General features: G+C 47.1%; 1 protein-coding gene and 1 long non-coding RNA gene across 2 annotated transcripts in view; one reads left to right on the top strand and one right to left on the bottom strand.

Annotated features, from left to right (window-relative positions):
* Positions 1-318: 318 nt before the first annotated feature.
* On the bottom strand, positions 319-5,164 carry LOC125323566. The gene is made up of 3 exons (XR_007202560.1): positions 4,963-5,164; positions 4,746-4,830; positions 319-1,562 (listed from the first exon to the last, which is right to left on the bottom strand). It is a non-coding gene; the product is annotated as an uncharacterized LOC125323566 (long non-coding RNA).
* Positions 5,165-9,443: 4,279 nt separating this feature from the next.
* Positions 9,444-10,225, top strand: part of METTL24 (methyltransferase like 24) — a 47,696-nt gene continuing 46,914 nt past the window's right edge. The window contains exon 1 of the mRNA XM_048296503.1: positions 9,444-9,810. Within this exon, the coding sequence (XP_048152460.1) occupies positions 9,517-9,810 (294 nt within the window). The 5' untranslated portion in view covers positions 9,444-9,516. The remainder of the gene's footprint in view (positions 9,811-10,225) is intronic.

Here is a 10,225-nt window from a genome sequence, read left to right as displayed (position 1 = left end):
TATCTAAGCCTTACATCAGCCTTTCCTTCAATTTGTGAGCCAAACAGAGGAGGGGAGGTTTGTTTATTTTCTGTGTCATCAGAGAGTTAAGCAACTGAGCCGGCTGTCGGTGTTTCGGAAGCACCTATGTGTGAACCTTCAGTCATAATTTTGGCTAAAGTGAAGCTCTGAAAAGCAACCCTTCCCTGAGGGAACACACCAGAGCCATGGAGGGACCCTCGCTGTCACACAAATGAATGATTTAGGTTGCTTAAAGAATCACCATCAAATGTATTAGTGAAAACAAACTTTAATATGCATTTGCAAAAGTGAGGCAAAGTTCGATGACAAGGCTTACTCTAATACCTACTGCATGGATAATATATATAGAGGAAAACCAAATTAGCATCAATTTAGAGTGATTTATATGGAGGCCAGGGATGTAGAAAGGGGTAAGGAAGGAAAGATTAAGGGAGACTCTCTGGTGGGTCTTGAGATTCAGAGTGGACTCCCTTGCTTTCCAAACTGCTTCTCAGAAAGGTTCCCACATATGGCTGGATCCGATCTTAGGCTCAGACGTGGTCAATTGTTTATGTCTAAAGGATCTAGAAGCACTTAAATATTAGATTAACCAAGGATCAACTCTAAACAGTGATAACAGTTATGGATTCAAGATAATAACACGTATACTATATTTGCTATTGGGTGTCCAAGTCAAGGCACACACGCAGATATGTGTATGCAAATGTACAAAGGTAATACACACACAGGCATGGATATGTAAAGTATAAGTACACAGGTATATGTATTAAAACATTCCCCTCAAGAATCAGTGAAACATGTCTAATGCCTTTTTGGCATTTCTTAATGGGGGCGAGGTGGGGTATTGAGGCTCGAGGAGTGGGATATCAGTCCAGGTTCTGTTGCCAGGTGACGCTTCTCTGAATTTCGCATACTTGAGAGTTTGGGCACTCTGAGAGGCATCCCAGAGAGAGGGAAATACTGATGCAGCCCACTGCAGTCCAGAAGAGCTCAAAGGGTCTCTCTTAGGACCACGTTTTTAGGGCTGTGAGATGGTTGTCTTAAGCCCTTGATATATTTTCATCCTAGCTGCAATCTGGGTTAGTTGTTACTGGAATTTTTGAAATTCCAGTGAGGATGGTACTGTCCCACTTGAGCTACATTTCAGATAAGGAACATTCCAAGGCTGTCAGGGGATGACTGATTATTCCCTCTGTCATCTCCCACCTACGTGAGGCAGCAGGAGTTCCTGGTACGGTCAGTACTGCCACCCACCTTAGCTTTCCAAGAGTTCCCAGTATGATCAAGAGATGCTTCCCCACCAAGATCTTGTGGAAAGGCCTGAACAGGAGCGGGGGAGGGATGAACCAACACACTCACACTTGCTTTCCTCCTTGCCAAACAAGTGCATGGTTGGGCTTCAAGGAGATGAAGCCTCTCCTCTGAACAGACCTTGCAGCCTTGTGAGCCAAATGATTTCTTGGTCGGTGGGACAGCTGGTCTCCCTCCTTTGAGCATTTGAAGAACTGGATTTGAGCTTCTCACATCCCATATTTCTGTGACTACAAGAAGAGCAATCCCACTTTTAGGTGCACTTCCAATGAAAAAGCTCAAAGGATATTTTTGAAATAAAGGAGCTGAGGCAGCTGAACTCCAGGGAAAGACTCCAATAAACAACCCACATCTCTACAGAGGTAAAGACCCTGAGAAGTGCTGGCTACCCTGCTTCTGAAAATTCCTCTGTAAGCCTGGCTGGGCACCCTTTTTCTCTGTGGTGAGTGTATCTGCACAGTGTCAGCACTCCAGGAATAATCATAGGACGAATTGACATAGAGATTTTCAGCAGGATAATTGCCTCAAACAGAAGCTTTTTCTGGCATTTAATGGGCCTCTTAAGTGAACGGCAATAAACTCTGTGTGAACAGATGTTTTCCCTCTTTTTCGTCCTTTTGCATCTCATCCATAATTATGCACTAAAATGTTCTTGTCTGGGTTGCTGAGAGCAATCTTGTTGCTGTTTGCCTTTGTAGTGTAAGATGGAGCACTTCAGCACAAAGATTGAGTAAAAAGCCCTGGATTCCTAAAGGCTCTCGTCATTATACATCAGTGATCATCTTCTTTCCTTTGCGTTAAGTCTGAGGGAGGAGTGAGAAGTTAAGGGGAAAATTTGCCTCTTTTAGCTGCTGCTCTGCATGTCCCAGTGTTGGGGTGTCCTCCTGCAGGTGTTGGTGCCCTGGGCTCCACCTGCAAGCTTCTTTTGTTTGCCTGGCTTCTGGCATTGACCCAGCTACTGCTCAGGAGAAGCCACAGCTTCACCTTTGCCTTGCAGGGGAGGTAAGTGTCCTCTGAGACGCTCCTCCCCACTCTGTGCTGACTGGACCATGGGGAGATGGCAGAGCAGGCTTTCCTCTGTAGCTGCTGGCTCTGCCTCCAGCCTTGCCAACAGGAGAGAAGCAGGCACAAAGCAAGCTCTGCAAAAAAGCCCTTATGCTTTCAGAAACATGTACTTCGTCTCCTGACAGAGTACAAAGAAATGACCTTGTTCCCGAGGAAATTCAATACATTCTGGTGAAGGGATCTCCTCCTAACAAGGAGCCTGTGAGCAAGCCAGGAGCTGGGGCACAGCCACAAGCATTAGCCCGGCCGAGTGTTCCTCGCCGGAAGCGATGCCGGTAGAGGCGCCTGCATTGTCACAAACCCGCTCTGTCCTTCCCAGTGCATCTTCGAAACATCCGACTGGCCTTTGCTTCCCACATCCCCAGCTGAGGATGGAGGCAGACATGCTGCAGGGAGGCACATGCCAAAAGGATGAGCCCTGTGGTAGCACCTAACCTACATACAAACTCTTGGCTAAGGAGGTTATCCCACTTCGGATCAGTACTGGTGTCTCTGCATCATTGATGCTGCTCCGCATGACATTGAGGGCAAACTGCTTGGAAAAGAGCCTGCGGGAAGAACACTGAGTTTTATCCTCACCGTCTGCTCCTAGACAGGCTGCTCAGCTGCAGGGGAGCTGTGGTATCTTTTCTGCTGAGGGCAGACCATTTCTCTCCTCCTTGTTATGATTGTAACTAAGACTTTAAAATGCAACCAGACAGTGGAGAGGATTGGCTGACCACATGGTAATTGTTTAAAAAACCAACCTTTTTGTTTCAGATAAAGACTGAATTTAGTGTCCTGAAAAAATGAGATGCTTTTCAGACACATGGATGAGACCTCTATTAAAGGTGGTTACATATTATTAAATTGGCCTGCATACTCCAGAACAGTTTGGAAAGCCTCCTGTCCTAGGAAAGCTGTTTTTCACCCATCAGGTCTCAAGGATGCTGCCAGCCACTCCCAGCTTTTATTGTTTCCTATCGCCTTTAATGATGCATAAATTGTACAGACGCACGCTAGTATATCAAACAACATTGAAAGACAGACCACAGAAGAAATGCACAGTACATTAATTGTGGGTCTTAATTTGTTTGTGAATCCTCTACGTGAAACATTTTGCTCCTGTTCTTCTCCCTATCAGCCCCAGTGCTTTGGCTTGCACCTTATCCCCCCTTGGAGACCCCTTTTCCCTGAATGCTTGCAGATGAAGGAAGGTGTCTCTCAGTGACATCTGCTCGATTGTTCCAGAGCCATTGTCATCCCCTATATAAGTACTTTGGCATTTGTACTGTTCTACGTAAGCCCATTAAAAACATGTAATAAAAAGGCTTATATAATTTCTTAAAGCCATCATTCCTACTCCACTTGCAGTGTTTTGTCAAATTCTGACAATTATAGATTAATCCCTATGCCAAATTACATTTTTTAATGAAAGATATTCATTCTTGAGCTTAGAAGTGTAAAAATGTAAGTAAAATTTATTTCAACCAAAAAAAGGCAGAGAGCTGAAGCCAGAATAACACTAAGGTAATCTTTAAAATCTACAGAAAATAGGATTTTTAAAAGAAATCCAGGGTAATTTTTAAGCAAAGATGGGCGTCTGCCTGGGGTTACAGTATAGATACAGGGGAAATACAGATGATGAACTGATATCACAAATATCTTTGTGCAACAGTATGTGAACTGCATGTGAGCCATCACTACTTAATTCCTGTAAACTGGAATGTCTTTTTTTTACAATGGCAATACATTTTCAATTTTTATACTAATATCTCTTCAATAAAATTTCCAGCCCTTTTTTTTTAAAAAGCAGGCAGAATTTTGCTTGTTCAGAATGATTGGACAATTTAGTAAAAGGCAGACTGTAAAAGCACTGTTATTCCACTCCAGGAGTGAAACACAGCTTCTGGAGGCAATAGTTGTATTTGTAGATACCACAAGGCTTAGGGTTAAATAAATAAAGTTAAGGCCCAAGGGTAGGAGAGAGCTGCAGAGCATCTTCTCCTGGAGGGCCGTCTCATTCTTCTTCTCCTTCCTGCAGTGAATGTGTGCGCACAGGTACAGGTATGTGTGAGTGCAAACATACAGGAGCGTGACTCAGAGGTAAACCTTGAGCTATAATCCCCTCTCCAGGCCAATAATTATCAGCTGTCTCTTTCATCAAATTTGGAGCATGCGGCAAGGCTGTGGTGTTTGATTCCCTCTGTAGCTGGAGGGAAAAGACAGCTTCTGCCCATGCCTCGTGCTGTGCTGCTGAACAGCAAGATCAATCTTGTGTAAAGCTGCCTAAATGGCCCACGAGCTTGAGGAGAGCTAATGGGAGACTGCATGAACATATATTTTTTAGTTGTTATCTTCAAACTTACCAGTGGCGAGCTGAGAAGCAGTTTTAATGATTCACACAGCTGAGCTTTTGCCTTGACAGCTGTTCAGACACGAAATTCTCAGCAGCTGTAAGTGGGTAATAGACCAATACGGCAAATTTACTTCTCTGTTGCTAACATTTAAAAGATAACACAAAGAGATTCTTTAATAGTTTTCAGTGGAATTTAAGGCATGGGAAGGAGTAAGGGCTGTACCTACCTGGCAGAGCTGTGTGCAGGCTCCATGGAGGTCTGTCACTTTGGTGCATAAAGAAATACTTCCAGGATTTTGAGCTGCAATTTTAGGAAACAGAACTGAAACCAGGCTTGCACAAAAGCTATCACCAAGAAGTCACCCAGGGAGCTACAAACTTTTAATTCCATGTTCCTCAGGGCTGTGGCAGAGCTTTCACACATAAATGTGCAAGGCAATAAACCAGGCCTGGACCAAAGCTCTGACTGCTGCAGACTCGGGATCTGAGGCACACACATCTTCTGTGGTAAGGACACACCATGCTTCTCTTCTGCAGCCACTTTTAAAATGACCTTGTGAAAGTTTCTACACAAAACATCTCTGTTTTCAAGTGCACAGAAAAACGTCACTCCAATTTTCAAAGCATTAATCAGGAGTGTAAGAGGAAAGAGAGGGGAAAAAACTCTTCCTTTGCTCTGTCCTGTAGATTTTGGCAAGTGGCTCATACAAATCCAGAGCACAGTCAAAAAGAGCATTCTTATTCATTTACTCATTTTATAGGAGGAATGTCTGACTTGTATTAACAGCCCTTGGAGAATCCTAGGGAATCCTAGTGGCGTTTTTCCTGCCTGGGGTTTAATTTTGTACAGGGATTGGGGCAGACATTTTAAATAACCAGAAGATAAACAGAAGCCCTGACAGTGGGTGGAGGCAGAAGATGAATGGGGTAGGCAAGGTGTTTGAACTGAAAATGGCCATAAGAGAGAGAAACATTAAATAACTGCTGCAAAGGAGAGATTTCACTACCAGCAATATCCCAGGCAAGAGGTAATTTGTAAGCAGCAAAGATAGCACTGAAGCAATGAAATTTCATTCTAGAGGTTTAGCACTGTGCTCTTACTACAGACAAATTTGTAAATGAGAGAGGAGTTTTAACAGTTTATAGACTTTTCCTGGAGAAACTAAGGGAGCTGTAGCTCTGTGGCACCAATATAAAAAGTAGATGCCATAAGACCGATGTCTGATTTTGGTTATCAGGGCACGAAGCTCACTGTTCTCAGTAGAAATTGCATGCTCACATTCAGAGTCACTGTTCCAGTTACTCCTTGCATTTCATGGTGGCAGTTTGTGCTCAGCTAGATCCAGCTTGATGGATGTTCCTCTAACACCATCCATCTTGCTTTAGGAGAGCAAGGAAGGGAGGTTATTTGCTGCCTGATTCAAAGAGCGAGCATGTTTTGTGAAAGATGTGAAACTTTGCAGAAGCTGTATTTCCCAGCAATCACCTCAAAAAGGCTCATCATCCATGTGGACTGGAGCTTCATGCATTGCGCTACAATTTCAATTTGCTCTTCTTCTCAACAGGCTTTGCTCACACACATATCTTTGCAGCCAGTTCCGGGGGGGGGGAATTGATTTATAATACACTTGTAAAAATGGAGAAGTGAGACTGTTTAAGGGACTATCTTAATTCTCACTGATTCTCATGCTAATCCTGGTAAGATTTCTCATTGTCCCTGAGATTCCCTGAGATCATTCTCTATCACTGTTCTCTTATTCTCTATCTTTAGAAATCCTCTGTTGTGTTTTTAACAGGCAGATTTACATTCATAAGAAATTGCAGGGTAGGGGGTGGGGAGGAAGCAAGAGAAATTCAATTGTTTGTTAAAACACAAAAGGAAAACACTGAGTTAAATTAGTGAACTGTTCTTTATCAGGACCACTCCTGGCATGCCCACAAATTGGGGCTTATCAGCTTTCTAAGGAAGGGAATATTTTGTACAAGGTCAGCACTTACAGCTCAACGATGACAAGAAGAGTGGCTGGATTCAAGTATTTGAGCTTTTTGCTGGAACTACACACTAAGAGAAGAACAACAAATGAACCTCTGATGCTAAAACCAAGAAAGACCTTGTGGTTTCTATTCTGCTCAGGTAGACCTCTTTTATCTGAGTATGCATTGTTCAAGCTTTTAGGAAAGCTTTGATTTCTCAAGGATTAAACTTCAAGAGAGAATTTTAAAATGTATTTCTGCGCTTTATACTTTTGGAGTCAACCTGTCTTCAAGATTTTTTCCATAACCATACACACACAAACTTATATTTTAATAAGACCTTCACATACCATTATTTATTGCCTAGGTGCTGAGAGCTTAAAACAACATTTGTGCTAAGAATTTTGTGAAATAATACCCCTGCATTTAATGTTTTTGATGTATGTCTAAAACCTCTCTTCCCTGAGCAGCAGCATTACTTCTGTCCTCCATATGAAAGTTGCCATTTCACACAGAGGAGCAAAGTGATGCACAGGCAGCCCCGTGGCAGCCCAAGTGACCTTCTGCAGATGAACTCCAGGTGATGCTCGTGGATGGAGCCAGGTACCTGTCTCTTAAGTTGCTGTCAGTCGTGATTGGTGCAGTTACACTCTCCCTTTGCCCTCATGTTCCTTCATTACACAAGCACCAAGGCTTGTCTGATCCATTCATGAGCCACCAAGGTGGGGTGGAAACATGAAAAGTGTGTGGTTGTCAGAAAGATCCACTTCCAGAGCCAACTCGCTTCCCCATGGCAAACACCTGAGGCTGTCCCATGTTGTCTCTAAGCTGATCAAAAAATAGGATGGTACCAACAAAGGTGCCCAGGTCTATTAGGAAACTGCTCCAGATAGTGGTTTTTTGAGTTACTTTTCATCTCTGTCAGGCCCTAGTTTGACTTATTTTATGAGAAAGGAGCCACCCTGCTGCTACAGGAATGGCAGGTAGGACTGACACACTCTTCTGAGAGGAGTATACATTTAGGGTGTTTTAAAACAACCATGGAATTGCGTTAACCTAATTCAGGACAGTTTACCTAAAAAAAAAGAGAACAGCCATGTTCAAATGGCTGGAATCATGCACCTCACCTGCCAGTGCATCTGTGCTTAGAGCCACACTGAAATCCCACTTCTCCAGACAGATAATTGCTCCCTCCCTTATCTTCCTACATGCAGCACTTCCATCCTGCTTCCATTGTGCTGCTGGCATGCTCCACTTCTGCCAGTGCCCCTCTCTGACCTGCCCCCCCAGCAGCAGCCAGCTCTGGCTCTGCTCCAGGCTGTGAAGAGACAGGAGAGGTCAGAGAGAAGTAGTGCAGCCTGCTGCTGAGGAGAGGACACCAGAAGGAGCTTGGTGCAGCAAGTCTCTCCCTTGCCAGCAGATGAGACAGGGATGCTGGAAGCACAGTACTGCTCACAGGAGACAAGGGTCACACCCCCTCTTCCCTAGTTGGCAAAGAAACAGGGAGTAGTCATGCATCCATGTCCTGCATATCCCATCTGGGAACGTATTTATTACTCACTGAGCTGCAAATTAGTTACCATCACCCCTGTCCCTGTTCCCACAGAGCTTGCCTCCTGTCATTGACCCTGCTCACCACCTGCGCTCCTGCTTCAGAAAATCCTGCCAACCACCTCTCCCTGCTCATGCCTTAGCCATGGGTTGGTGTTGTGGATTAGGACCAAAGCCCAACTGGGCACTTTATAGTTCTTCACAGTGTGTCCCCATTGCAAAACAAATGCGGGGCCTCGTGTGCTCCCACTGAGATGAGCAGGACGCCTGTCCCCTGCACTGCCTCTCAGCTCGTGCAGATCCATCCCTTCACACGTGAAACCAAGGATGTGTCATGAAAAGCGGCAGGATTGTGTGCCTACCCAGGAGAGAGACTAGGAGGCAAAGTACAGACTTAAAAGAGTCACTCATAAGCACAAGGTGTTGCAGCCAAATTAGGGCACCACAACTGATGTTTCACACAGGCTTCTCACACCCTTCAAATGTTCAGGTCCAGCATGATTTAACTGGTCACTAACAGCCACATCACTGGTTAGTAATCATAGTAAAAATTTCCAAAGCAGGTCTATTTTTGCAGCATCTTTGCTGCTTATCTATTGATCCAGATGTCCCCGGAGTCAACCTTGCTAGAGTTACTTATCTGTACTGCCAGACAATACTGGGGAGGGTTTTCAAAGATGTGTCAGAGGAGCTAGGATGCTGGTGTTATCTTGGCTGTCCAAAATACTTTATCCTCCACAGGCAGCTCTAACCTTACAAGAAACAAAGCCCTTATTTCCAGGGCCAGGCTGTCCTTTTGTTTGACTTCAACATGAACAATCCGCAAGTCTCCAGTAAACTTTCACTACTTCGTGGTGTCACAGTGTATAATGTGAACTACTCCGTACATTAACAAGTTAGTACACTTCCATGCTGTAGAGACGGGCTGATACGATAGTTAGGACGGGGTGTTGAGTCCTCTCTCAGGCCCGCTGACACGCACCTGTGGCTACACAGCCGGCCCCACGTTCGTACCGGGCACTGCCCCCGCCGAGGCGCGGAGCACCCCTCGGGCCGCCTGCGGCCGAGCACCGCTACGTCCCGCAGCCCCCGCCGGGCCGGGACAGGGGCATCCCGGCTCCTCCCCGGCCGGCCCCGCTCGGGGCGGGGACTCCTAAGTTTCGACGGCGGCGGCCGCGGGGCCCGGCCTGCCGGCGGCATGAGCCCTGCGGCGGGGCGGGGGGGCGGCAGCACCGGGCAGGGCAGCCCCCGACGCCATGCCCAAGGAGCGGCCGCTCTGGCGGGGCGCCGCTTTCCGCCTCTGCCTGCTCTCCGCCGCGCTCTTCCTCTGCCTGCAGCTGGGCATGAGGCGAACCTGGTGTCCGGAGGAGAAGTCCCGGGACCCGGCGGCGGCGCGGGCGCCCGCCCCGTCCCGCGGTGCGGAGCAGCGCCCGGGCGCGGCGGCGGCGGGGGGCGGCCGTCGGAGGGTCACCTACGTGCGGAGCGGGCGGCGGGGCAGCGCCGCGCCCGCCTGCTGCGCCCCGCAGCCCCCGGGCGGCCGCCGCAGGAAGGTAGGGCGGGCTCGGAGGGAGCGGCCGCCGAGTCGCGACAGGCGACCCCGGCTCCCTGCGAAGGGCTGAGCGTGAGCGGGCACCCGGGGCGGAGATGGGGCTGGTACCTGAGAAGAGGCGGCCGGGTGTGCGCTGGTGAAGCGAGGTAGTGTGGTGTCATGACGACTTCTTGGGAAGTGGTCAAGCGACTTTTTGAGCAGTGCTGCTCAGCTGCAGGGAAGGGCGAATGTGCTGGAGCGGGGCTGGACAAGGTGAGAGCTCGGTCTGAGAAGGTGGCAGTAAGCCCGAGTCACCAGGTGGGCTCCGCAGGCTGATGCATCCCCAACAGGATCAAACTTGGGCAAAGACCATGGCGTTCTTGGCATCCGAATGCCATTTCATTCTCAAAAGGCCATCAAGAAATGGTCCTAAGACC

Source organism: Corvus hawaiiensis, chromosome 3 (genome assembly GCF_020740725.1).
Source record: "Corvus hawaiiensis isolate bCorHaw1 chromosome 3, bCorHaw1.pri.cur, whole genome shotgun sequence".
Lineage (NCBI taxonomy): Eukaryota > Metazoa > Chordata > Aves > Passeriformes > Corvidae > Corvus > Corvus hawaiiensis.
The sequence above is the reverse complement of the archived record's forward strand: the minus strand, read 5'-3'. Positions and strand labels throughout refer to the sequence as shown.